We start from the raw sequence: 27,485 nt of genomic DNA, 5'->3' as shown, positions 1-27,485 counted from the left end.
TACACCACCAGTGACTTGCTAAAAGTATCAGATCTCCTAAGTCCCTTTGTACATTGTCCTAATGAGGTTATCACTAGCAATTGTGAACACAGAAACACCAAGATATTGGCTATTTATATAACAGGTTTCCCTCATAGCCCAACACAAGTGCTCCTGGCTAGCAGATGCCCCCTTTCTTTCCCCCACTGCACACAGACACACTCCTGGTTTCTCAGGGACCCAGGGTCCTTCTGACCAGTAACACTGTCTGTCTTTAGGATCTTCGATTTCTCCCCATTCAGCCCATAAGGGAGGGAAAAAAGAGATAAAATTCACTCTTTATTCTCTGCCCCAACCTAGAAGTGAAACACAGCACTTTTGCTTACTTGCTATTGATGAGAATGGGCCAGAGACAAAGAAGCCAGGAAAACAGGCCCTGGCTGAGCAAGCACCTCCTCCCAACAGTTGTGCTGGAGAGAGTTTAGCTCTGGATACACTTTCTACTGAACTGTGATTCCCATGGCTACCCAGATGTGCAGCCCAGATCCCACTCACTGTCTGATCAGCTCATGGAGATAAGACGTGAGCTTCAGCTTCTCCTCGGTAATGCCTCTCTCGACGACAGCGTTCTTCCCAGCTGCCCTGGCACATGCTCTGCTGTGTTAGAGTTTCCTGCCTATGGGTCTTCAACGCATACAAATTAAAGCTCAGCCAGGCCCGAAACTATGTTTTTTAATATAAGACCTATAGATTGTGCAGAACAAAATATTTAATGCCAAATATCTCACTGGAAAAAATGAAATATTGAGCTTGGTAAGGTGGTGGATGCTGCAGTCTCAGCCCTTAGGAAACAGAGGATCTGAAATTGAAGGCTACCCGTGGCTACATAGTGAGACCGAGACCAGCCTAGACCACACATGACCCTGTCTGAAAAAAGAAAAAAAAATAAGACCAAAAGAAAAAAAAAGTTACTAGATTATAGTCTTCATAGCAAGAGACAAAACTTCCAAATATTGAGGTTCAAAGAATAAAGTTGGGTGATTTCTCTGAAAACACACATGTCAATCCAAATTTTAAATCAAGAGCTGTTTTGAGCCTCTAAAGCTTTTTTCTCCATTTTTAAAATAAATTTGTATTTTAAAAGTTTGTGGCAATCTTACTACCGTGAATGTCCTAATAGATTTTAGAATCTTACAAGTCAAGGATTGGCCCCTTGTATAAAGGATGCTATGTTGTGAGAACACTTGTGACTATGGGCAAGCAAAACTTAAACTGGCAATTGTTTGAAAGGTTGCAGAAAGGTACCTTATTGCCTGGCAGGAAGTACATATTTGTAGCTGGAGAGGAAGTTCCTTGATCCAATGGCTTGGAGATGTCACTCAGGAACCTAAGTCCATCTGTACCTTGGACCTGTGTCCTTGAACTGAACCCTCTTCTGGTTTGTACCAGATACCTGCCATTAAAAATGGAGAGGCTATTGCTTTCTTACGCCCAGGAAGAGCACAAGGCTACCTCTCCCACTAGATCTGATAAATAAAGCAATCATGTCAGTGAGAAGGGTCAGTTCTCCACAGACAGACCCTCTCTAGGGAATCTATCTTCTGAGTAAGCTGGATTCTTAGAGCTGGACCGTGGTGTCTCATGCCTTTAATCCCAGCACTCAGGAGGCAGAGGCAGGCAGATCTCTGTTAGTTTGGGGCCAGCCTAGTCTATGAGAGCTAGTTCCAGGACAGGGTTTCTAAAGCTACAGAGAAACCCAGTCTCAAGAAACCAAAAAAAAAAAAAAAAAAAAAAAAGTTCATTCAATATTGATTACAGAGTAAAGGTTCTCTTGAATACTTTGAATGGATAGGAGAGGTGAGGACCTCCTCTCCAAAACTGGGGAGAAAAAAATGGGAATATATTAGAATTATAGTACCTGTGAGTGAACAATTTTCAAACCAAACAATGGCCCTGTGTTTCTTGGCGTCACTTCTCCAGGGTCTAAATAAAGCATTTAGGTCATTCAATTACTGGAGATTTAGATTGCCTTCTTCCAGGACAATGATTTGTTCTTTGTTTTAGGTCTCATAATGGGATTAATTTTACGATATGCCACAGCGCCAACCGATATTGAGAGTGGAACCGTCTACGAGTGTGGGAAATTGTCATTTAGCCCGTCAACTCTGCTAGTCAACATCACGGACCAAGTCTACGAATATAAGTACAAGAGAGAAATCAGCCGACATAACATCAGTCCCCACCAAGGCAACGCCATACTGGAGAAGGTAAGGGCGCTGTGGGCTCATGTAGCCTGGCTGTCCATAATTGATAGACATAAGCTTCTCTATGTGAGGTATGTACCTACACTCCTGTCCTTTCCAACACTGTAACACTGGGGCATCGACCACATAAACACACTTGTCAGTAGTTTCCCTAAAATTTGGGGAAAGATTTTAATATACTTCTCTGCCAAGCCAGAGCTGTATTTAATTTAATTTTGAAGATAAAATCTTTCAGCCATTTTTTCTTTCTTGAGTTGTATTCCAGTGTTCGTGTGTGTGCTGTTAGTGGTCGTACATGTTACCAGCTGGTTATTTGGTTCAAATATCTCCAGGTCAAAGAGGAAAGAGAGACGAATGAAAATGTTCTCGTTTGTGAACTTTGGTCTAGAATGGCTTTGGCTGCTGAGAGAAGGCACTGGCTGCTGGTGAGCGCTTATAACACATTGGCCTAGAGTCTGCCCAAGAGCTCTTCGCCATGGTGGTTTAACTAAGGGATTTTAGGTTAAAAATTGCAAAATGATTCATATTTTAAAAACTAATTACAGGCTTGGGATGTAGTTCAGTGATAGGGCACCTGTCTGGCATGTGTGAAGTTCTGGGCTTGGTTCATCCAGCAAAACACACGCGCGCGCACACACACACACACACACACACACACACACACACACAGAGAGGTTATACTGCCCATTTGTGACCCCTTACCTGCTTTGGCCACTAGCAAGAGACCTTGGTCTTACTGCAAACACTCAGGATGAGGAATCAGCTTCAAACATCCTTTTTGACCTTGTGTGTCCAACATCACCCTTGAGATGGTGAGATCCTGTTGCCAATGAATGAGTGTGGTAGGAATCAAAAGCTTGTAGGAATTACTTCAGAGTCTTTGGGTCAGAGGTGAGTACTCTCTGGCGGGATAGTAAGGCATTTTTATCACTTTTATCCCATACAGACTTAATTTTCTCATTCAAACATAGTTCCAGGCTATAGAAGAGCATTCCTTTAATCCCAGCACTTGGAAAGCAGGAGTAGGTGGGTCTTAGAGTTTGTGGCCAGCCTATTCTGAACAGTGAGTTTTGGGACAGTCAAGGCTACACACAGAAACTCTGTTTCAAAAAAACAAACAAACAAAAAACCCCCCAAAATGAAAAAAAACAAACAAACAACAACAAAACCCAAAAATGAAACAAAACAGAATAAGAACAAAAACATACATTTGGGGCAAAAAAGGCTGGAGTCAGTGATTAAGGGTGCTTGATGCTCTTACAGAGGACCCAAGTTTGATTGCTAATTAGATCACACACACACACACACACACACACACACACACACACAATTTTCCTGGTTTTGAGAGATTTAGAGAAGGGGGATTGGTTTTCTGTTTTTTTCCCTTTCAAGATGACCAATTTACAGTCTTTTTGTCCTTTTTCTTCATTATCTTCCACTAGTATATTTCTATATTAAGTGTGTGATAGGACTTGTGAGGACTCAGGAAATTCAAATCATGTTAAATAAAATTACACCTAACTAGTGCAGCGGGTCTGAGTGCACAGCAAGGAACTGAATAATCCACTTCTGTAATAGATGGGGCATCTTCCGGGACTCATGTTTTGAATGATCTCAGTCATATGATTCTCTTTATCCACAAGGAAATAGAATATCGTTTATCAAAAAAAATAATTTTATATAGCTTGTTTACAATACATGATATTAATTTTAAAACATATTTCAGTTTTATGTGCTTATTTATTGTGAGTCCAGGTCTCTGTGTGTACCCTAATGTTTCCTGGAGCTCCCTGTGTAGCCCAGGCTACCTTCGAATTCACCTTAGGCTCCCTAGCGCTAGGCTGACAGGCATGTACCAGAACACCTGGCCACTTTTACATTTGGCATTTCCTGTATCTAAATTACTTCTCTCCTTCTGCTCCTACCCAATTTTGTCTGTATTTCTACACAGCAGTACTCCAGACAGGTTGATTCTCCAAGGATGCTGGAATTATTCCTGTTGCCATAGCGATTTTGTTCTCTAGCAGGACTGCCCATAAATACCTGGCCAGAAATTTTGGTACTGTGTTATGATACAGTAATTTCTTTATCAGCAGCCACAATCAAGTGTTTGCTTTTGAATATTTAAGGCAAGAGATGAAAATATTTCTTTCAGTGGTCAGATTAGAAGCTGTGCTTCTAGGGTGTTTCCTTGATGTTGACTCCTGGATACACTGCTAAGCCAGGAGACTTTGAATCAAGTCAGAATTTGGTGCTTTAAGGGCCTAGGTTCTGTAGTCAGTGGCCCTGTGCCCAGTACAAATACTCCCATTTCTGCTGGGGGAGAGCAAGACATCTTCCAGAATCCTTGCTGCATTAGGTGACTTCAAGGGGACTGGATTTTGTTCTTTAATAATTGGAGTGTAACTGACTTCATATTTGTTGCTCATGTAACATTATGACCAGATCCTGGGTCTGTATAAATGTACAGCTGTTGGCTTGGCTCCCTCTTGACTTCCCTACTGTATGCATCCATTTATATCAATCAGCTCCTTTCTATAACACAGATCATATGATATGTCATTTCCCCTAGGTTCATTTAAATTACTGTAGTTTCCAACTTCATTTTAAAAAAATATTTTAAAACTCTATTTTATTTTATATGAGTGTTTTGCTTGCATGTATGTGTGTGCATCACATGAGTGCCTACTGCTAGTGGAGGTCAGAAGAGGGGGTTGTATCCTCTGGAACTGGAGTTTTGATAGTTGTGGGCTGCCATATGGGTTCTGGGGACTGAACTTGGTCCTCTGCAAGAGCAACAAACCGTGCTTGTCCACTGATCAATCTCCTTACTTCTCTAAACTTTGTTTTTAAATGCTACATAAAAACATAAAATTGTATGTATCAATGGGGTATCATGTGGCATTTTCAGATACATACACATTGTAGAATACACTTAAATAATTCTAAACATGACCATCCTCTCAAACACTTACCATTTCTTTAAGCTAGAAACAATCATAATCCCATTCCTAGTTTGTAAACTGTGCAGTATATTACTGTTATGAGTAACCATTTTTCCGAGTGAGCAAAAACACAACAGTCTTTTAAAGACTCTGTTATTATTACTGTTTTAAATTGTGTGGATGTGGATCTGGATGTGAGTGCAAGTGCCCTTGGGACAGATCAGAGGTGCTGGATGCCCCTAAAGGTGGAGTTACAGCCATGAGCCACCCAATGTGAGTGCTAGGACTCACACTCTTGTCTTCTGCAAGAACAGTGGTTCTTAACCACTGAGTCATCCCCAAGTCCTGTCCTACTGACTCTGTGGCTGCGATGATCTGTGCCAACTGTCAGCTTTAGAGGATCTAGGATCACGTGGGATATGAGCATCTAGGCCGGTGCTTCTCAACCTGTGAGTTCCGATCCCATTGGTAAACCTCAATCTGTACAAATATTTACATTACAATACAAGCAGTAGCAAAATTACAGTTATGAAGGAGCAACAAAATGAACTTTATAGCTAGGGGTCACCACAGCTTGAACTGTATTAAAGGTCACAACACCAGGAAGGTTGAGAACCAGTGCTCTAAGTGTCCCCTGAGGGATGATGTAATCCTTGAGTCTGACTCTGAGGGGCTGATTACATTAATTAAGATGGAAAAACTCATCCTACAAGTAGTTGGCTCCATTCCTGGTCTTGGGTCCCAGACTACATAGAAAGGGATAAAGAGAGCTGAGCACCCATTCTGTTAACTTCTTGGCTGTGGATACGAGAGCCATGGCTTCCAGCTCCCATAGCTGCGACTTCCCCATGTGATAGACTGTGCCCTTGAACTGTAGCCAGAATAAGTCACTTCACCTTTAAATGATTTTTTCATCAAGGTATTCTATCATGGCAAAGGGAAAAAGAAACTAAGACAGCTCCCACTGATCAACCTCTCTCTGTCCTTCCCCACCCCCTACTCATCCCAGGCTTTTCTCCCTTCTGCCCTCTCTTGTATGAGATCAACTCTTCTTCTGAGACTTGTCCTGTAAGGTTGTTTTAGTTTAGATGAGATGTACAGAAAGCACCAGCTTTTACACCTTATCGTTCTCACTGCTCCCACTCTTCCGACCTGCTGTTGTCACTGAAACACCACCCTGCCGACATCTCTGTCATTCTCACTGCCTCCAACAACGGTGCTGCATTGGTACGGCAACATCTGGATGCTTACTTAGTATTCGCCAAGGTTAGTAATCTGTGAGGCTGGTTTCTTCACGTACTCAACATCTGTTGGAAGAGATATACCACACACTAGATAGTGAACTCTGCATGGTCAGAGACAGAGACCCTGCCTCTTAATGACCAGCGTATCCTTAAAGCCTGCCATGGTGCCTCATGCTAAATGACTATCTGCTGAGTGCATAAAGAAATGGAAAATTTGAATAAATCTGCAAACTTGCCAATAGTATACATCTGAAGAAAGATGCAGGGTTTGAAAATTATCATCCTGAGCCGGGCGGTGGTGGCGCACGCCTTTAATCCCAGCACTTGGGAGGCAGAGTCAGGCGGATCTCTGTGAGTTCAAGACCAGCTTGGTCTACAAGAGCTAGTTCCAGGACAGGCTCCAAAACCACAGGGAAACCCTGTCTCGAAAAACCAAAAAAAAAAAAAAATTATCATCCTGAATTTGATAAACTTATGGTGTCCTGGATACTAAATGTTTTAAAATTTTCAATTATCCTCTCATGTTGTACATATGCAGATAATAAAATTAGTGTCTACAGAGATTCCATGATGGGCCAGAATCCAGTGCCAGTGGGAAGAAACCACACTGAGACTCTAGCACTTGATCGTGAGTCGTGACAGCTTATTGCTCCCACACACTGGCTAGGCTCTCCAAAAGCCCAGAGAGAAAAGACTGAGGCCCAGGGAATTTCAGCTCCCAGGGCAGGAGGAGGTGGGCAGTTCAGAAGTTCTACATAGTGGGGTGCAGAAGCCACCACAGGGCCCCAGTGAATCGCCTTCTTTTTTGGCATGTATTACAATGAGTAGTCAGACTTTGGATCTGCATTTAGGATTTGACAGTCAATTTTACTCTCAGAAGAATGGAGTGTGAAGCTTGGATGAAATGCCAAGGATTTGGAGAGAGGGAGGAATCCCTGTGCCGTGCCACGCCAACACCTCTCGGAAAGTTTTATATGCGCACATGCATTTCTGGGATGGCTAGGGGCTGGTGGCGCTTGGAAACGGACACAGCTCAGTGCCCTCACACACTCCTTCCAATAGGAAAGTATAAAGCTGGAAAATTGAGAGCTACTGGCATTTACAGCAGCAGCGGTATGCTGTGTGCTTATGCCGCATGTAAGCTTCAGGAAATACCATATGCTAAACCTGTTCTATTTATGCTCAACACAGGTTAAAACGTAGGACAGAAAAGAGTGTTTGACTTAAGAGACAGGTGAAAACGGTGCTGCCTGTGTTATGGGTCGAAGTGCACTCAAGGCCGCCAGCTGCACCTGTCCCGTTCTGCTCTGTAACTACCCATCTGGTTCGCAACACCACTTGCCAAAGTTGTTCTGTGGATCCTAGGTATATTCATTTTAACCTGTTGGGGCCAACATTATGTTATATAATGGTTTTACAAATGTTAACTTGTTAAGTAATATTTAGGACTAACGATTTCTGGCATTCATGTAAATAGGAAGTTTAATTTTTTTTTTCAAAGGAGATGGAAATTTAAAAAGCAAAAAAAGCTGGGTGGTGGTGGTGCACGCCTTTAATCCCAGCACTCAGGAGACAGAGGCAGGTGGATCTCTGTGAATTCGAGGCCAGCCTAGTCTACAAAGTGAGATCCAGGACAGTCAGGGTTGTTACACAGAAAAACCCTGTATCAAATAAACAAACAAACAAAAAGTAAAGTAAGAAATAATACAGAAAACTATCCAAGCATCAGGGCTGGAGATGTAGTTTGGTGATAAAGGGCTTGCCAAGGGTGTGGAGGTCCCAGGTGTGATTCTCAGTACCGGCCAAAGAAACAACAGCCTTTGTCTATTACTGTTATTTATTCTTTAGTAGCAAGGACCTGAGTCCCCACAGTGATGCTTCTGAAATAGACATGATTTTCAGGAGGGTATAAGGAAGCCAGAGGAAAACAGCACCTGAGCAACACAGAGTAAGCAAGGGCAGGTGCCAAAGGGAGGGTTGTACCGGGATCCCCAGGCGCTCAGAAGGGGCTGGTGTCCTGCTGTGTAGGGCGGATAGGAAGGCTTACAAGGAAGCACCTGATGGATGGATTCCCGATGCAGTCATGTGGGAGGGTGGGGTGAGGGTGGGAAGACATTCCAGGCAGAGAGGGGCATGGTATGCAAGGGGGAATAGGAATAAATATTTCAGGAAAGGAAACATTTCTGATTTGGGGGAGTATGAAAGACTGGAAGGCAGGAGTGGAAATGAGGGCAGATCTCAACGTCGGAAGCTGCTGAACAAACACCAGGTTGTGTGTGTTCACTCTTGTTCAGAGTCAGCAGAGAAGGGGAGGTTAACAAAGGCAGAGGGTTGCTTAGGCTGCAGCAGGCAGGAAATAAAGCAAAAACAGAGACAGCACTTGGGTGGTCACCCAGGGACAGGTGGACAGGTAGGGGTCCAAAGAATTGGGCACAGGGAGTGGAGGGGTGGGATCTACATGGTGTTCCCTGGTGAGCTCACAGAAAGGAGGGGTGGGGAGAATGAAGAAAGGGCAGGCAAGGAGCTGGGTTACAGGGAAACTCAGGATGACAGAAAGTAATGACTTCATCAATGTGTCGATCCCATTATCACATTCTTAGCACATTACGTATTTACATTGCCGAGCTGGGAGGGTGAGTGGCGCATTTGACTGGAATGTCATGGAGATCTAGTATGTACTGAAAAAGTAGTCAGCACACTTAAATTTATCGTTTTTATCCCCCCACAAATCACATGACTTCAGTGTATCAACAAAGGAAACTCGGGGTGAAATTTGCTAAGTCTTCACTTCCTGTTTGAAAAGTGACACTATCAGTTGGTTAAGGGAAGTGGCTTTAGGGTGCTGAGCTATAATGTTCTATTGTTTCAAAAAGCAGAATCTGGGCCTCTCCCAGTAGGTCACAGAACATGAGTAACAACAGGATCATGGTTCTTAAGGATGTTTTAAGGAAACTTACGGACGCGGTGACTGTACGGCTGTAACCTGGTTGTTCTCATTAAGTGGATCACTTCAATGTCTGTTTTTCTCACTGTCCAAATTTTCCTTCTGATTCTTACATTTATCTGTGAATTTTCTGGTTTTTCGCTCTGCACAGAGGCCAGGGCCCGAGCTCTTCTGAAAACAGAACATTTTAACCAGGGAAAGCGGCTGGACCAGGAGACAAATCTGTGCAGTTAATGCTAGCGCACTCCTGGGAAAGATGAAGAAAAGCTGGGGTACAGTCTCCTGTGCAGTTTCCCTAGGCATGCTGGGAGGGAGCGAGCCTCTGGGTGATTAATCAGCATCAGGACTTGGAGAAATGCAGGTGGGCTGCTCTCAGTGCAGTGGGTTTTATCCTTCACAGTCTACAAAGGAACAGGCATAATGATTTGTGCTTCTCCATCTGGACTGGTCTTGACTGTACTGCATGACAGGGTCCCAGTGCAGCCTGAGCTTGGCAGAGAAGGCCATGAGGATGCCTGGACACTTAGATGCTTTTATTCCAAACCATAGTTAAAACAACATTTGTATAAAGAAACGAATCCATTTATAAAAGTTCGAATGGGTAGATTGTTATGAAGGGGCAGCCCCTTTGGGTTGGTCTATGGTGAGGGCGTCAGATGGTATCACCTCACAGTGGCAAAATGTTCAGGAGAAGAAGGTCATATGTCAAACACTAGAAATGGTGGGTGGCTTGTGACCAGGTTTCCTCTTGCTGGAACAGGTATCTCTAAAGAACTCAAGGGGGTTGCATGAGATTACTTCAAGACTTAGGTAGGCGTCACCTTCCAAAGGGTCCACATTCTGTCAACATCACCCTGGAGAAGGAGCCATCAGTCACGATGTGACCACACCTAAACCATAACAGTAAACACAAACTCCTCAGTAAAAAGTCTCGGAACAACCAATATTACCCTATTTGTTTACAAATTACATGCAAACAACACACGGCATTATAACACACACATAAAAGTAGAAATCTTCAAGGATTAGTCAAAAATGAAACAACCGAACCCCCCCCCCCCGCCATCGCAGCTCTCTAGCATAAGGGACACTCACTTTAGGGGTCAGCACAATGTTATATGTTTTATTAGAACTTTTTTGTTCTTTAACTAGTTTTGTCTTCATGCACTCTAGTCCTTGATAATGGAATACCACTAGACAAGGTAACATAAAAGAAGATAAACTTGGCTTGTCTTTCTGAAGGCTAAAAACCAAAATCAAGCCACCCACTTAGTGAGAACCCTTCTTACAGAGTCAGCAAGAGAGGAAGCCATAAAGTGGTAAGAACAGGAAAGGGGAAGGGACCAAAACTCATTCATCTTCCTGGAACATACTTGTTAGGGTTTAAATCTAGTTTTGTTCCCCCAGAGGCTCACTGTAGTTTTTGTTGTTGTTGTTGTTGTTGTTTGTTTTTGTTTTGTACTCTTTGGAGGTCTGCCACCCAGCTCCCAAATAAATACATGAAAATTCATTTTTACTTATGAATACCCCATTTTAACTTGGCTTATTTCTAGCCAGCTTTTCTAACTTAAATTATCCCTTTTCCTTTTAACTACATTTTGCCTCTGGGATTTTTACCTTTATCTTTCTTTCCTTCCTATGCTGTGCCTGGCTGTGTGATGGGGTGGCTGGTCCCGGGCATCCCACTCTCCTCCTTTTCTTGCTCCTCGTTTGTTTTTTTTTTTTTTAAACTAGATTTTTTCCTAATTATTCTCTTTGCCTGGCAGCCCTGCCTACTGCTCTCCTGCCATGCTATTGGCCATTCAGCTCTTTATGGACCAATCAGGTGGTTTTTTTTATTTAAATTTTTATTTATTAAGGATTTCTGCCTCGTCCCCGCAACCACTTCCCATTTCCCTCCCCCTCCCCCGATCAAGTCCCCCTCCCTCATCTGCTCGAAGAGCAATCAGGGTTCCCTGACCTGTGGGAAGCCCAACGACTGCCCTCCTCTATCTAGGTCTCGTAAGGTGAGCATCCAATCTGCCTAGGCTCCCACAAAGCCAGTACGTGCAGTAGGATCAAAAACCCACTGCAATTGTTCTTGAATTCTCAGTATTCCTCATTGTCCGCTATGTTCAGCTAGTCCGGATTTATCCCATGCTTTTTCAGACCTAGGCCAGTTGGCCTTGGTGAGATCCCAATAGAACATCCCCATTGTCTTAGTGTGTGGGTGCACCCCTCGTGGTCCTGAGTTCCTTGCTCGTGCTCCGTCTCCTTCTGCTCCTGATTTGGACCTTGAGATTTCTGTCCGGTGCTCCCATGTGGGTCTCTGTCTCTGTCTCCTTTCATCGCCTGATGAAGGTTAATATTCATGAGGATGCCTATGTGTTTGTCTTTGGATTCACCTTCTTATTTAGCTTCTCTAGGAACATGAATTATAAGCTCAATGTCCTTTATTTATGCCAATCAGGTGTTTTAGGTAGGCAAAGTGACACAGCTTTACAGAGTTAAACAAATGCAACATGAAAGAATGCAATACATCTTTGCATCATTAAACAAATATTCCACAGTATGAACGAATGCAACACATCTTAAACTAATATTCCACTCCACAGCAGCTCACCTTCCGAACATGCAGTCTCCAGCTTCTGGCTCTATTCTGAAGGCCGAGGAGACTTTTTTAGAGCATGGCCTGGCTGGTGGAAGTGGCCCGTCCAGCCTGCTTTTGCTACATTTTCATCTGCACCCAGGTGAAGCACCTCAAGTTCTACCACATGCGCCCATGCCTTCTTCTCTGTGATGGACTGAAATCTCTCAGTGGCCACGGTAGACCCTTCCTCTCTTAGGACGATATTTTAACAAAAAATATAGAAAATAACAAGTGCAGCCCTGTACAGTAATCCCCTCCTGAGAACAATGCCAATTCATTCTTCAGACTCAGCCCCCATGGGCCCAATGTCTCCTAACGGCCCCACCTAGTCGTGAAATTGGGTTGGGATTGAGTTTCTAACTCAGAGCTCTGGAGGACATATGAAAACCACAGAAACTTAAGAAATTTCCCTCTACTGTAATCTTCTATGATGTTTTGCCTCCACAGCAATAAAGGTGTGTGTGTGTGTGTGTGTGTGTGTGTGTGTGTGTGTGTGTCTTGGCCTGGTATGGGGTTGTTCTTGGGAGCAGATAAGCCTTCGAGGAGTACTTGTTAAATCTTAAATGAGCCCGTGCCACTCCGTTCCAGAATCAAGTGACTTTGTGTACCACACCCACAGTCTCAGACCATCTTTCATCCTCCCTTTGGAGTTAGTGGTGTCCTAAGTCTGTATTTCCCTCTATGATGCTTTGATTAATCTCTCTCCTCCCCAAACTTACAAAGCCTCCAGGAGGTCGGGGCCTCGGTCTGCTTTCTGTCACATCGTGTTTAGGTGCAAATCAATCCCACACCAGTTATGATTTAAAGGGATGTTTATTTAGGGGGGTAAAACTCACGAAACACCAACCGTCAGGAAAGGAGCCTAGTCGCTGGAGCCAGAGCAGGAACCAAGCACCAGCCAGCAGAGGCATACTGCTCTTTTTAAAAGATAAGTAGACCACGCCCCAGTGGGCTGGTATTTCAACAGCTATTGGCTGGAGGAGCAGAAGGTGCTCCCGCAGCATCGCGTTCCAAGTGCCTGTCATATGTGGATACTCAGTGGATCTAGGGACATGAATAGATGGGGCAAGTAGGTATTGTCAGTTTCCGCTGTGAGCTGCGATCTGTCACCACCACGGTGTCCTGTCTGAACTGCTGGCTACTCTGTACTGAAGTGTGCCATAGGTTTATCCTCAGGGTAAAATATAAGGGCTCTGAAATGGTTCTTGCTACTCAGAGGCCTGCACTGCTACAAGTCTCCAAATACTCTAATGGGGAGAAGTGGGGGCAGAGAGACTGAAGAGAAGGCTGAGCAGAGGCTCGGCGATTCAGAAGGAGCAGGAGGAAGAAAGAGGCTTCCTATTAGATGTTGCGTTTGCGTAGATCCAACTGGAAATGGATCTCTCACTATCTCCCGTTTTGCTTGGCTCCTTCCGAAATGCTAAACTGGCAGAGCTGCAATGTCATCATCGCTGGTCTCCAGGGAGCAATTACATAAAACTCAGTCCCATGGCACTCCCCACGTTTCTCCTCAGGCCACCTGCCAGAAGCCCCTCCCTGACAGCTTGCACAGCTGGGGCAGGGCACACAGAGCAGGCTGAATGAAGGATGCTGAGCAGGCAGCCGGCTTGTCTTAAGCTGGGGTGGAAGGTGAGGGGCCTCGCTACTCCTCTCATATAATTTCTTATCTAAAAAAAATACATATTCAATTGTTCATTTATCATCATCATCATCATCATCATCATCATCATCATCATCATCATCATCATCATTGGTCCTGGGATAGCACCCACAGGCTCACACTCCAGCACCTCACAGATAGTTTCCCATTGCAAGGCCTACTGGGCACTGATTGCTGCGGTCCTCCTTCAGGCTGAGCCTGACACCAGAAGTCAAATGAATCTTGTCTTTCCTTTTGCCTGTTGTTACTGAGTTCCCAGAGAAGCCTGGGCCCACAACAGGGTATAAGTACCTGGAAGTTTTGCCTATGACCAGAGGAGGAAGAAGCCTGAGGGCAGAAGGCTATAGACGAGAAGCAGGCCTCACATGTTGCTGTCTCCTTGGGAAGCTGTGGCTCTGCAATGGGCCTCAGAGCCAGCCTCATTTGAACCATATGATCTGGCCCCTAGAGGACCAAACCATTCAATGTCTGGGTAGCAGACACTCTGGGAAGGACATGACCTTGGGAGAGGTGGCTCTCCCAAAGTGACCTTGGCAGTCATTACTGCATCCCCACAGCAGGAACAGCAAGGTCTTCACCTCTCTTCTAGATGGCTCTTCACAGCATCGTCACAATACTGGCCTCCTCAAGCCAGATTTCATGTCCCCAAACTGCACCTACGTTAGTTAGCGCAGAGTGGGTCTCGGGGGACCTGACTAGAATATGAGGCTCGCCCAGCTCTTGGAAGCTGAATTTCAGTACATTTTCAGACTCGGTTGAGCCAATTGTGAAATTTGACAGCATGAAATGGGTCACAATAGGAATACTTATGCCACAGGAATTGGGAAATGTTTCAAACCAAGCTTGTAAGATTTTATTCCCTCAGGAGAGATGATTTGCCAGCACAGAACATGTGCTCAAGTAATTACATTTTTAGGATAATTGGAAGTATCCAAACAGCTCCGTTTTTATCTCTCTAAAAAGTCCATCTCACACAACTGGCTGTCTTCAGAATCCCTGACAGGCAGAGCCTCCCAGCCTAGGCTTAAACTCTGGTGCCTCTAATCTTATGAGGAAGTACATCCTGCTTTCCAGTCAGACCCAGGAGTGAATCTCATCTGGCCACTCTCAGGAGTAGGACCAGAATGCTAATATCTCTGAGCAAATTTCCCCTCGTCTGTAACGTAGGGGTTAGTGATCCCAACAGCAGAGGTTCGCTTTCCAAAGCTATATGTGAAAATACGTGTTTAATGTCAGACATGTTGTAAATATTAGTCCGCTTCCATTTCCCATTTCTGTAGCATTTGCCTCTGACAGGCGTGAATTCCCCTAGTGTGAGGGGCCTGAAGGGTGTCGATGGAGGAGGGTCTGTGGCTGCTGCTTTTTTCCTGCACCACTTTTTAAGGTGAATGCGGGCGTTTAAAAGTACATTGCCTCATTTTAATCTGACTTTCTGCTGATGTCAGCAGGCACTCCTTCCCCTCCTGCCATCCTGCTCTGACCCTGCTTCTTGCTGACTCAGCCCTTCCCAGTCCAGCTTCCCCAGGCCGGTCGCTCCCTGGTGAGATCTTGTGATGGGGAAGCTGGATGCACAATTCATAGCTAAGGACAAGGCAAACTCCAAAGAGTTACGAGGCTTAGGAAGCAGTGGCGAGACCGGGATTCCCCTGTGTCTGGTATGAGGGGAGCACGGTGCCTTTGGCCTGAGGTATCAAGGTTGGCCAAGAGTAAGGTTTACTCCAGACAGGGGCAGGGGGGAAGCATTCACTCCTGATGGAAGAATAGATTGGGTGTATGGGTCCTGAGGAAAGTCCACTGTGGAGAAGTGGGAGAATAGGCCCTTCTCTTGTCCATCTGCTCTTTACTCTTCAGTCTGTCCTATACCAGTGTTAGAACTGAGCCTCCCTGTCATGCCAAAACCACAGACTGTGAGGTATGCCAGGTCACCAACCCATAAAGGTCAGGCCCAAAGAGATCAGAATCAGTTCGTGCAAGCGTAGAGTGGGTGAAAGGGTGAGAAGTCTTGGCATATAGGGTCAGGAGGAAACAGCTATAGCCTTTGCCTTCCAGGCTGGAACTTGAGAGTGAAGGGAGAAGCTGTGTATGATTAGGAGAGGACAAAGACATTAAGTGCGGCCAGGCCACATGATCTTCTGAGTCAAGAGTCACATAGGTGACATGGGGAGTAATCTGTGAGATCAAAAAACTTAAGCAGAAGACAGGAGTCTCTCAGGCCTTGCCAATTTGATGCCGTGGTACTGTCTGGAACACCTCATATGTAGCAGGCGATGAGTGACGCCTGCAGTAGTGGACTGTGTGACTTTGGTCTTCTTTTGGGGACAGAAGGGTTACTGTGGCTAAGAGACCAGTCCCTGAGCTGTATGACTTATAAATGTTACTTTATATCTATGTGGCTTATGGAATTCTAGGTAAACTCTACAAGTCCAATTTCCCCATTTGTAAAAATAAAATATTTCTTCACACTCCAAGGCCATCATGAATTCAAACAAACAAACAAACCAAGACACGCAAAGAACTTAAACTAATGTCAGGAGTTGAGCAAGTGCTCACTGTATTGACTGGTCGGTCTTTCTTCCACTGAAGTCACTTTTGCTGTCAGCTAACCTGCTGGAATCTAAAGTTTGAATCTGGGCCATGTTGCTTACCAGGTATGTAACTTTGGACAAATCACATACCGGGGCTTTCGTTCCACGTCTATAAAAACAAGGCATTCACAAGATTTAACTGGAAAGGTTGTTGGGAAGAAAACCTGAGTTGCTATTTGTAAAGGAAGTCTGAAAATCAAACCAGCATTATGGAAATTTGTTATATTTGTTAATTATTATAAAGAATTGATAAATGGTAGATATACAGGTACTCACTTCATTCTTTGTTGTTCTAATTTGTTTGTAATCTGTAGAGTTGTTATTATTTGTGATATGAATTTTATTACGTTTTCTCTATAACTTCCAGAAAATATCACAGAATGCTCATTTAAATAGAAATGTGTATTTTAAAAGGAAAGAGTCCAAATAATTCTACATTATATAACAACCACCATGGAAGATTTTAGATGTCAGGCTCTCTTAATATGTGTGTCTATTTCTAGAAAGTTTAGACAGGATCTAAAACTTTGTTCCTTCCTATATTTGCTTAAACTTAAACCTTTTCTCAGATGTTTAGAAACTCCAGTGTAGTAGACAGACTCACATTTGATATTTGTGTTCTTTTTAAATTTTCACTGGTGTGAGTGATATTTTAGTGCATGCCATCGAGCCAAAGCCTTCCCTATCTTCTGGAGCACTAAGTGGGCCATCTATCAATGGTAGGCATGAAATATTTATTGAAATAAGTGCTTTCTGCATCTTTGGAAAAGCACTTGATAGTGACCGCAAACCCAACAGAAATTGGTGGGAAAAGGAAAAACTAGGACCTTCCCTGGGACAATTGTCTCTCCATATGACAGAAAGAAAATTACTGATTCCCCATTTCATATCTGTGACATAAATTTCATGAGAATCAAAGACCTGATTGTAGAATACAATACAAAAATGATAAAAAGTGGGGAGAAAATGGAGTTACAATATTAGAATATGGAAAAATAAAACCATTCCCATAACTAAAATAATATAAAAACACACACATTTCACAACATTAAAATTATGTAAGAGATTGTCAACAATGTCACAAAAACAAATTATTGAAGGAGATAATAAGACTAGAAGAATGTATTTGAAATATAAGTAACTAAACAGAATTGCATCCAGATTCTTCAAGTAAAGAAATTAATAAGGAAAAACAAACTGGATAAAAAGTTATGATCAGGAATTACCCTGAAGAAATATCTTAAAAGCTCAACAAGCAAAATAAATACACTTATTTCATTAATAATGGAAGCAAAGTAGACAATGTGATGTTTACTATTGATCAAACCTCCAACAAATTAGAAAATGATCAACCATAGTGTTGGCTAGAATGTGGGAAAATAGTCTAAAACTCTCCAGTGGGTGTGTAAATGAGGTCGTCAGTAGCAACATCTCTAAAGGGGCAGTACACGTTGCCTACTGCTTAACAGTCTATGTCTAGACAGGTTTTGAGTGTATACCAATGCATAAGAACAAGAATATCTTCTTCAGTATTTTGTGTTGACGGAAGATATAAATCAGCCTGTCAGTTAGAGAAGAAAATCTGGATCCATTCCTCCAGTAGAATGTTCCAAGGCAGTTTAAGCAAATAGATAAGATCCACATGTTCATTAGCATAGATAAATTTAAAACTGATCTCATATGTAGAAACCAAGGCACAAAAGGATATCTACCAGATTCCTAGAACATAGACAATGTGCAGTGCCGATTATTGTTTATGGATACATGCAGAATTAAAGAATACAGGAGGAAGGAGAGGACACTGACTTCCAAGCGTGTCTTGCTTCCTGGTTGAGATGAAGATGGATGTCAACTAGACACGCTTACACTTTCCAGAAGTACGTGGGGCGATGCATGTTGCTGTCTTAGCGATTGGGAGGTCGCCATAGGAGACTTGCAGCACATTTGAGGTAGCCTGGCTACATAGTGAGCACCAAACTACCCAGAGCTACATAGTCCTATCTAAAAGATCACCACCCCCAAAAGAATCTCGAAGTCAAATTAATATATAAATAAAATAAAGGATAATAATTTCTAGCTTAGAATTTCCCAGCCCAGTGCTGCCCCCAAGTGGCCAGGACTTGACATGTATGCCTTGATTGCTCCAGGGTTCAGGTTTAGGCTAGAAATTCTAATAATTTTTATCGGAGAAACGTTTCCTTAGGCAAAAGCCGGACACAGCCTCACAGGGTATAGAGCGGGCAAAGTCAAACTGCTTAGGCAGGAAGAGAAGAGGCTGAGCCTTGGTAGGAAGAGAAGTTGAGTCCAAGCAGAAAAGGTGGCTGGGTCCTGGCAGAAAGAGGGACTGGGCCCTGACAGGAAGAGAGGTTGAGTCCAGGAAGGAAGAAAAGCTGAACCCTGGCAGGAAGAGAAGCTGAGCCCTGGCAGGAAGGGAGGTTGAGCCCAGGCAGGAAGGGAGCCTCAGCGCTGGCAGGAAGAGAAGTTGAGTGGCGGTAGATGCTGGGCATGCGCAGGACAAGCACCCTCCTCCCGTTGCCTCCCATACACTGTAGCACCTCAACAGATGCCTCTCTCTGACAGCTCCGTTTCCATCACCGCTAGCCTATGTAAGGCACATCCTAACTCTCTGACAAGTGCCCGCTACATTTAAGATTTAGGAATTCTGCATAAAAATCTGGAGAAACGGAAGAGTATTTCCCACGTGGATAATAATCCCTTAATGTGGCCAAGCCACAGTCTTAACGCCCCGAGTAAGATATCACCGATTCAAAGACAGTTAGCGGCTCACTCTTTATTTGCAATGTTGCTTTTACCACTTGCTTCACTTGGTAAGCTCATTTAACATCTTAATTTTGCTGTACTCCTCCCTCCAGCCCCCACTCTTCTCTTTTTTCCCTAATCATCATCTTTGTCCCTTTATCCACCCCCCCCCATCTGCTTCTCCCTCCTTTATACCCAGTTGTTATTTTCCAGGCCCCTTAAGACGCTACTCCCTGAGAGAGGAGTCTGGAGCCCACCGCACCTGCTTCCTCAGCACACCCTATTTCGTAACCCCTGTGCCCATGTCCCCACTGGAGTCAACCCGGAAAGATCAGTCTATGCTTCCAAACCACGAAATCCCCATCTTCACATTGCATTCTCAGTACCTGGGCATGGTGGGCGGAGTCAGTCCCTTCCCAGCCCAGCTCAGAGATTCATCCCTAGCAAAAGCACGGTTAGTTTCCAAAGTTTGCCTTCTTGCCCCTGTCTGAAGTGATTGAATTTCACATACATCGTGAATAGCTGAGGGAAATGTGTTCCAGATGTGGTGCTAAGAAATTATTCTGAGAATGAGGTTATGTACACAAAACCCCAGCCTCCCCACGCATCTGTTACTGGAGCTGGCACCTGCATCCAGCCACAGCAACTCTCTTTATTGGGCTTTTCTGCAGCTGAGCTCTTTGTCTCTCTGCCCCGCCATCTGTCTCTGTCGTCTGTCTCTCTTTGTGTGTGTCTCCATCTCTGTGTCTCTGTCTGTCTGTCTCTCTCTATATCCTTCTGTGTATATGTGTCTGTCTCTCTGTTTCTCTCTCTCTTCCCAGCCTTGTCCCTCTTCTTTCCATGACAATCACTCTGCAGAGAACCTGCCACACTTCAGTGATTATGGAATGTTTCTCCTTGGCTCTATCTTGCCATCAAGAACCCTTCTCCATGTGTTCCAGTTAGTCTCAGTAAGCTGAGGCTCGCAAGGCCTTGGGGAGGTGTTGGGGGTGGGGAGGTCTTGACCCTCTTACCCACACCAAGTCAGCAGCTCCCCAGCCACATTCTCTGTCACTCATCCAGGTGTAAAGCCGTAGGTCTCTTCTTTCCTTTCTTTCATTTTTACCTCTCTGTTTCAACCCTAAGCCCTGCTAATCCTCCCGGCCATATGCCTGGTTTATTTTAAGCAAATCCTCGTTGAGTGAATAGCTGTGTCCTGGGTTTGTTTCTTCTCATGCTGTCACAGCCACCTCCTTGAGCACTGACAGTCCCTTGTGCTGGCTTTGGTGACTACAAACTGACAGTGTCTTCCTTCTACCCAGCTCATCTTTGATCTCTGCAAACTAATCTCAAAGGACTTATCTTTTTAAAGGATAAAAAAAAAAAAGAAAACACTCACACACTGTATTCTTTGAGTAGGTGAGACAGTCACATGAGTCAGCATTTAAAAGATTCCACAGTATATGTTGGGATATTGAAGCATCTGTCCATTGTCTCTCCTGTTGGCCTCATTCTGCAGCCAATAGAGAAGAGGTCAGAGGGCAGAGATGAGAAGAGAGCTGAGTAAGGAGGAATTCAGGGATAGAGGGGGGAGAGAGAACAGCAAAGACAGGGGTCACACTTGGAAGGAGTATTTATTACTTCCCCCTGGGTTCATTGGTTGGAATTCAGACATAGAAGGCACCTGACAGTGAGGAAACAGTCTACATGTCAGGATGTGGGAGTCCTGGGCAGTTTCAGCTACCCGTGCCAGTCATACAGTTCTGCCCCTTGTCCTTTGGAGTTGACAAATGGCAGAAAGCAACTTTATCTGCTTATAGGCTGCTTCTGTAGTTTTTCTAATAGTTGTATTAATTTCAGCTGTGGATTATATCACAATGGACGACCCAGGCCGTGGGTCATCCCACCATCTTCTCTGCTTTGTGGGCGTCCCATGCATGCAAGTCTATTTACAGAAGAAAAAATTCTCAGGTTAGATGTTGTTAATTGAAGAGGGATGAACAGTATTTTCATAGCCATTGCCAAATTGTATCTCTTCGAGATCATACAAGTTCGTATTCCCTCTAGCCATTTAGTGTTTGATAGTGCTTATAAAAGTGTCTTGACTCATCTTCATCTTTGAGTGAATCGAGTTCAAATTCATTACCAGTGGATTTGAGAGAGGTTTAATCTGGGCTGGCATGGACCCATTGAGCCTCCCCTTCCCTCCCCATTCCTGTCTTGTTAATTTCTGATCTGTGGATATGTCTTGTGTCTCCAACTCCTAGACCATTAGCATTTTCTTTCATTTAGATTCAGACCTATAATAGTCGGAATCCTGCAAATTCATTAATCCTCTGAGGCCACTAGCTTGTAGACACTGCCCTACCATGTAAATGAGGAAATGGAACTCAGAGAAGTTGAATAAGGAGACCAAGGTCACCTGATGAGTGTCACGGCATGGTCTCATTAAGTATTTTGAGTCTGCTCTTTCACTTCTGTAGTTCAAGTCAAAGTTAAGCTGGGGTAGAAGAAAGGACAAGCAATACCCGAGAACCACCACCAGAAGTGTCCTGTGGCTACGTGCCCCAGGCCATCCAAGTTTCCTTTAAAATATTCTATTTGCACTAAAAATGCGTGCAGACCATGAATTCTACTTTTTAGTATAGCTTCGCTTACTTTAGTATTTTAAAATATTTTAAGTTACTTTCTTCCAGTTGTAAGTGTATTCCCTTGAGCTGCTTGCTTTCACTGTGGCTTGGACGACCCTGGCCTGTGGGTCCTATAGCTGGTGAATGAGCAGGACTCTGCACAGAGGAGGCCCATGGATAGACTCCTATTGATACTGCAAATCCTACCTCATCCAATGCTTTGACCTCCCAGAGTGGTGTCTCTGTAGTGGAGAACTTCAGATTAAAGTTTCCCTCACGGCATTGTGCAGCAGGTGTGCAGTTTGTTGCCTTTCTTTGTTTATAGCCTTCGGGGAATCGATCTCTTATGCAATGTATCTTCATATTCCTTGCAACAAGAGGCTTGCTAAATTTCCAGTGACTAAAACTGAAGATGACTGGACATGCCATTCGGCTATTTGTTTTGACTTGTCCTAAGTGATCAACTATTCTCCGAATAACAAAAGTTGAGTTCTTAGTCCCAAATCTTTCTTAATTATATGAAGTTAGTTCCCTTGGTAAGTATGCATTTACTTGGCCAATACATACACAGTCAATTCCCAGTGATGTTCCTGTCATGTTGACGGACACTGGGCATGCCATTAATTTCTTCTTCTGTCTTTGGAAAACAGGGATAATTGCATTTGCCAGTTACCACTCAAGAATGTTGTCAGATGTGATGGAATACTGTTTTTAAAACAAGTCGTTGGAAGGACTAGGTCACATCAATCATAGTCCTTCACCAGTGTGGTTCCTTTAGTGTTTATTTACTTAGTAGGTCAGTAGAACACTGGAATTTCTTCCCAGACAAGTCATCTTCAGTCTTTGCATGCTCAAGCCCAAATATAGTTTCGTATCTATAGCCTTCTGTAGCCTCAAGAATTAAGCTTGGAATATTCTTTCTGTCCTTGGAAATTTTCTAGTTTGTTGTCTCTGGGAACATAGGCGTGGGCCATTTCTAGTCAGATACTGGTACATATGAAAAATAGCATTTCAAATAGACTCCACTGTTGTGAACATGCTGATATTTTATCCTCCTCGTGTTAGCATTAAGATTTAATCCCGATGCTTCAAAGTCTGTTTTCTGGAAACGTAGATAATGCTTGGATCTTAAAGTCTCAGATCTGTTGTTTTAAATCAGCCACATCTCGAAGAGTGAAACATAACGTTTGGAAACTAAAATGGTGTGAAAGTAGAATCTTGCTAACTGTGTTAATGTTAATATGCTGTCTGACTGCCACTAGTCACTACCAGTGTGAGAGGTAAAACTTCAGTCCTTCAGAGTAAGAGCTCAGCCTGCCATGTGGCTAGTGGCCACACTCCAGTTTCTGATCACATGAAGTTCTGATGGGCAGGGTCTGTTCTGCATGTAAATTGTGTGTGTGAATCCTTTGATGACCATTTTGGCTCTCTGCTCTTCTTTACTTTCTGCTCAGGGAACACCCACACACATACACACACACACACACACACACACACACACACACACGCTCACACACACTCACACATCAGTATTTTAATTTAAAAGATGAATAGTTCACCCCTTACAGCCACCTCACTATCAAGGCCACGACTGGAGTATAAGTCTCAGGAATATGACACGTTGGATTTCCAATGGAGGCTGGGCTGGTGGCAAATCCAGCTATTTCTGAGAAATTGCCCAGATTGGAGTCAATCCCAGAACTCTGATTTAGCAGCGACTAAGCGTCGAGCTAGGATAAGAGGAACACAAATCTGTTTGTATACACAAATAAATCCCCCTGTGTTGTGTGCCTCTCTCAGCCTGCCAGCATCATCTGGCTGCTTCAGAAACTGTAATCCATTGGCACATTGGTTAACCTGCAGAGAGTGGGCTGTTCTGATTAGTGGAAAGTCCTGTTTCGACAGTTAGCCCACTTCTGCAGGAAAGCTGCAGAGGCAAAGGTATTCCCGTGAGGAGTTCGTGCCACCAGGCACCTTCCAGATGTTCACAGCTGTATGCTCACCCCTTTAGCTTCAGCGAGGCTCCTCTGCTTGGAACACTTACAGCTGCCCTGCAAATCTAGAACAATGATGGTGTAGGTGACCATCTCAGGAAGCGTCAACCTAGAGGGAGCATTATCATCTCTACTCACACTTTACACAGATGTGGAACGGTCAGGAGACCCTGAAAATAGAGGAGATCTTGTTATTGTTGCTTTTTAGTATAGAAACAGTCTTTCCCAGGGAAGAGCATACTTGCTTATCTGGTAACAAATGGCCATCCCTGAAAGTATACATATAAGTAACAACATACAGACCAAGCAGGTTGTAATTTTATATTTTTAATATTTATGCTATAAATATAATTATATATTTTATATAGGTATATTATATATACAATATAAATATATTTATAAAATGTTTTCTATTTTCATATTTGTAATTATATTTTATTACATTTATTATGTATTTAGTGTGTATATGTGTGTCACAGCACACAAGTGGAGATCAAGGGCTAACTGTGGGAGTTGGTTTCTCCTTATAACATGTGCATCCCAGATATTGAACTCAGTTCATCAAACTTTGCCAAAAACACCTTTACCAACTGTGCCAGATAGTTGTATGCTAACTCGATACAAGCTAAAGTTACCTGAGAGGATGGAACCTCAGCTTGATGTGCAAGGCCTTGTTCAAGTCTATGGGAGGCCTGCCTCTTTCTGAATGGAAACAGAGGAGGAGTGAATGGGGTGCAGGGTAAATGGGATGTGGGGGAGGAAATGGGGAGTAGGGACTTTGCCCCACATTGGGCACCAGTTTCTTGTCATACCAAAGAGTTCCACAATAGCTTGGAATGGAGTATAACTAAGGTTTACTTATCTGGGGATAAACTCACAGTAAGGGTAGCGATCTGCAGTCCTCTCTGTGCGCTGGGAACTGGAACTGAATCCAGCTGCACATAGGGCTGTGCATGTTTTTTGTCTGCATTTATAGTACATGAGATCACACACAAAGTGGGCCAGTATCATAAAGACTAATGGCTGAACGAGTTCCCGCAACACTCTGTATGTAAAATGAATAAAAAAGTTAATTGAATAGAGTAAAAGAACAATAAAAAGGAAATGCCTCCATAAGATCAGGCTGTTAGACTATTGTCTCTATTAATGACTGATGGAGGAGAACCCAGCCCATTGTAACGCTGTTCCTGGGCTAGTGGTCCTGGGTTCTATAAGAAGGCAGGCTGACCAAACCATGAGAAACAAGTCAGTCAGCAACATTCCTTTTTTGCTTCTGCATCAGCTCCTGCCTCCAGGTTCCTGCCCTGCTTGAGTTCCTGTTTTGACTTCCTTTGATGATGAGCAATGATGTAGAAGCCTAAGCCAAATAATTTTTTTTTCCTCCCCAGATTGCTTTAGGTCATGGTAACCCCCACTAAGACACCCACTGAACCTTCTTACAGGTTCATTACTTAAAAATTCTTAGTCATAGATTTTATTTTATTAGTAATGAATGCTTAGAAATTGCTAAGTGGGTACCAGGTTGTGGTGTAGGGCTTTACAGGTGACATCACTTAATCCTTCTAACTTTCTTATCTGTACGCAACATATTGGGTTTGTTGTATAATAAAGAAATCAAGGCATTAGGAAGGTGAACAGCCATTCAGGCCAAGGAGATGGGATTTGAACTTAGGCAGCATGGCTGTAGGACCCACACTCTTACAACTATCCTAGGTAACCTAGATAATGATGATTCTATATCATAAGGGATTTAGGGTTGAGATGGGGCCTTTTGACTTACTATCTCTTTCATACACTAAAAGCCAGAAGCTTGGAGACTAAAAAAATGAAATTATAACATTAATGTTATCCGTTACTCAATTTCTAAGGCAAAGGGAAGATGTCTTAAGAACCAAGAATGAATTATAAAGCATAAACTCTGGTAGAACGAGGCTAACTTTTTCAAAAATGATGGGTAGCTCATTTTACACATTGGGTGAGCATCACCAACTTTACTCTCTGTGGAGATTGCTGGATTCAGAACGACTTTTATGAGTGAGGCAATGCACAAACAAGATGATGAGTTTAACTGTGTTCACATAACGCAAGATATTCTCTCTCTCTCTCTCTCTGTGTGTGTGTGTGTGTGTGTGTGTGTGTGTGTGTGTGTGTGTGTGTGTGTCTGGCTGTCTGGGTATATATATTTAGAGAAGCAAACAAGGGCCTAAGGCTTCTTTGCTCCTGAAGTGCAGAGTCCCAGAAGTGACTCTTCCTTTCCTGTCTTCCTCACTACCTGTCTGTCAACTGTCCGTCCTGTCTCCCAGCACCTACAGACGAGGCTGTCTTTTCCCCAGCACCAGGCCTGGATTCTGCAGCTGTCACCAACTGCATCTCTTAAAGCGGTGGTTCTCAGCCTGAGGGTCGCAACTCCTTTGAAGGTTGAACAACCTTTTCACAAGGATCCCATATCAGATACTTATATTTTGACTCTTATTAGTAGCAAAATTACAGCTATGAAGTAACAGCAAAATAATCTTATGATTGGAGGGTCACCGCAACCTGAAAGACTGTCTCAAAGGTTCACAACATTAGGAAGGTTGAGCACACTGACCTGAAGCATGACGTCAGATCTATCTCGTTTGTGCTCCAACTTTCTCCTGAGACTTTTCTTTCCAGATTCCCTAAGTCTCACCTTTCATTTCTTTGGCCTCTTTGGTCACACTCCCGCCTGGCTTGCCTGGCCTAGCCATTCCAGCCTTGGCATTCTGCTCCCTGCCTCAGATCTCTGCAAGTGTTATTCTTTTTGCCTGGGTTATCTTTCTTCACTTTGTGCCTTTTTATGATTTTTCCTATCAGCTTGAGTGTTACCTCCTCAAGGAGCCCCCAGGAGGGCCTGCTGGGTGTCACAACCTGGATTTCTTCACACAACTCTTGGTCCATTGAAAAGTTTGTTGGTCAGTTTAGGTAACAGGGATCTTGATCAGTCAGTTTTGTCTGCCTTCACACCTAGTGACAGGCTCCAGAGCAGTGGTTCTCAATGCTCCTAGTGCCATGACCCATTAACACAATTCCTCAGGTATGGTGATCCAACCATAAAATTATTTCATTGCTATTTTATAACTGTAATTTTAGTACTGTTATGAATCATAATATAAGTATCTGACATGCAGGATATCTGATATGTAACCCCCACCAGAGGGTGTCTGAGGGATTTGCATGAAAATCCTAAAGGTAAGTGGGTCTTAGAGATGCGGTGAGTGGGGTGTGTGTGTGTGTGTGTGTGTGTGTGTGTGAGAGAGAGAGAGAGAGAGAGAGAGAGAAGAAGAAGAAGAAGAAGAAGAAGAAGAAGAAGAAAGAATGAGAGAGGAAAGAAGAGGGAGAAGGGGAAGATGCGGATTAGTGTAGGATGGTTTGAGAAGTCAAATGAGTGCTCTGCAAATTGTCACATGTGGATTCAAAAATTCTCACATCTCATTTCATTATATTTTACATTAGATCATACTTTTTGACTAAGTTTATTTTAACACAAGTAAAAAAGCAATAATGCATTTTCATTTTTAAACATGTTTTCTTCAGTTTGGAAATATATTGTAAACTTTGGAGGAGAATAAAATAGAGAAAATGAAGACCAAATTTCAGTTTCTTTTATTTTGGAAATACTTTAAAATCCTTGCCATCAGCTAAAAATGTGAGCATTACAGCTTTTTAACCAAGAAAAAAGTAAAACATAGTTAAAATCACTTGAGTTCATATCATGAAGGAAGGAGTTGTGCATGGTGATACCTACCCTATAATCTCAGTACTAGAGAGGCTGAGGCAGGAGGATTGTGAGTTCAAGGTTATTCTGGATGTACAGTGAAAGCTAGGATAAAAAAATAAAATTAGGAAAGACA

The 27,485-nt window shown here is 43.4% G+C and overlaps 1 protein-coding gene across 3 annotated transcripts in view; it reads left to right on the top strand.

Annotated features, from left to right (window-relative positions):
• Positions 1-27,485, top strand: part of Slc9a9 (solute carrier family 9 member A9) — a 555,668-nt gene that overhangs the window by 14,747 nt on the left and 513,436 nt on the right. For all 3 annotated transcript variants that reach the window (XR_005976519.1, XM_041677479.1, XM_041677480.1), the window contains exon 2: positions 2,044-2,246. Coding sequence is in view for 2 of the 3 variants with exons in the window: in XM_041677479.1 (XP_041533413.1) it covers positions 2,044-2,246 (203 nt within the window). In the remaining variant the exon portion in view is untranslated. The remainder of the gene's footprint in view (positions 1-2,043; positions 2,247-27,485) is intronic.

Source organism: Microtus oregoni, unplaced genomic scaffold, assembly GCF_018167655.1.
Source record: "Microtus oregoni isolate MIOR12 unplaced genomic scaffold, Mior012 000028F_ref0000031, whole genome shotgun sequence".
Taxonomy (NCBI): domain Eukaryota; kingdom Metazoa; phylum Chordata; class Mammalia; order Rodentia; family Cricetidae; genus Microtus; species Microtus oregoni.
The sequence above is the reverse complement of the archived record's forward strand: the minus strand, read 5'-3'. Positions and strand labels throughout refer to the sequence as shown.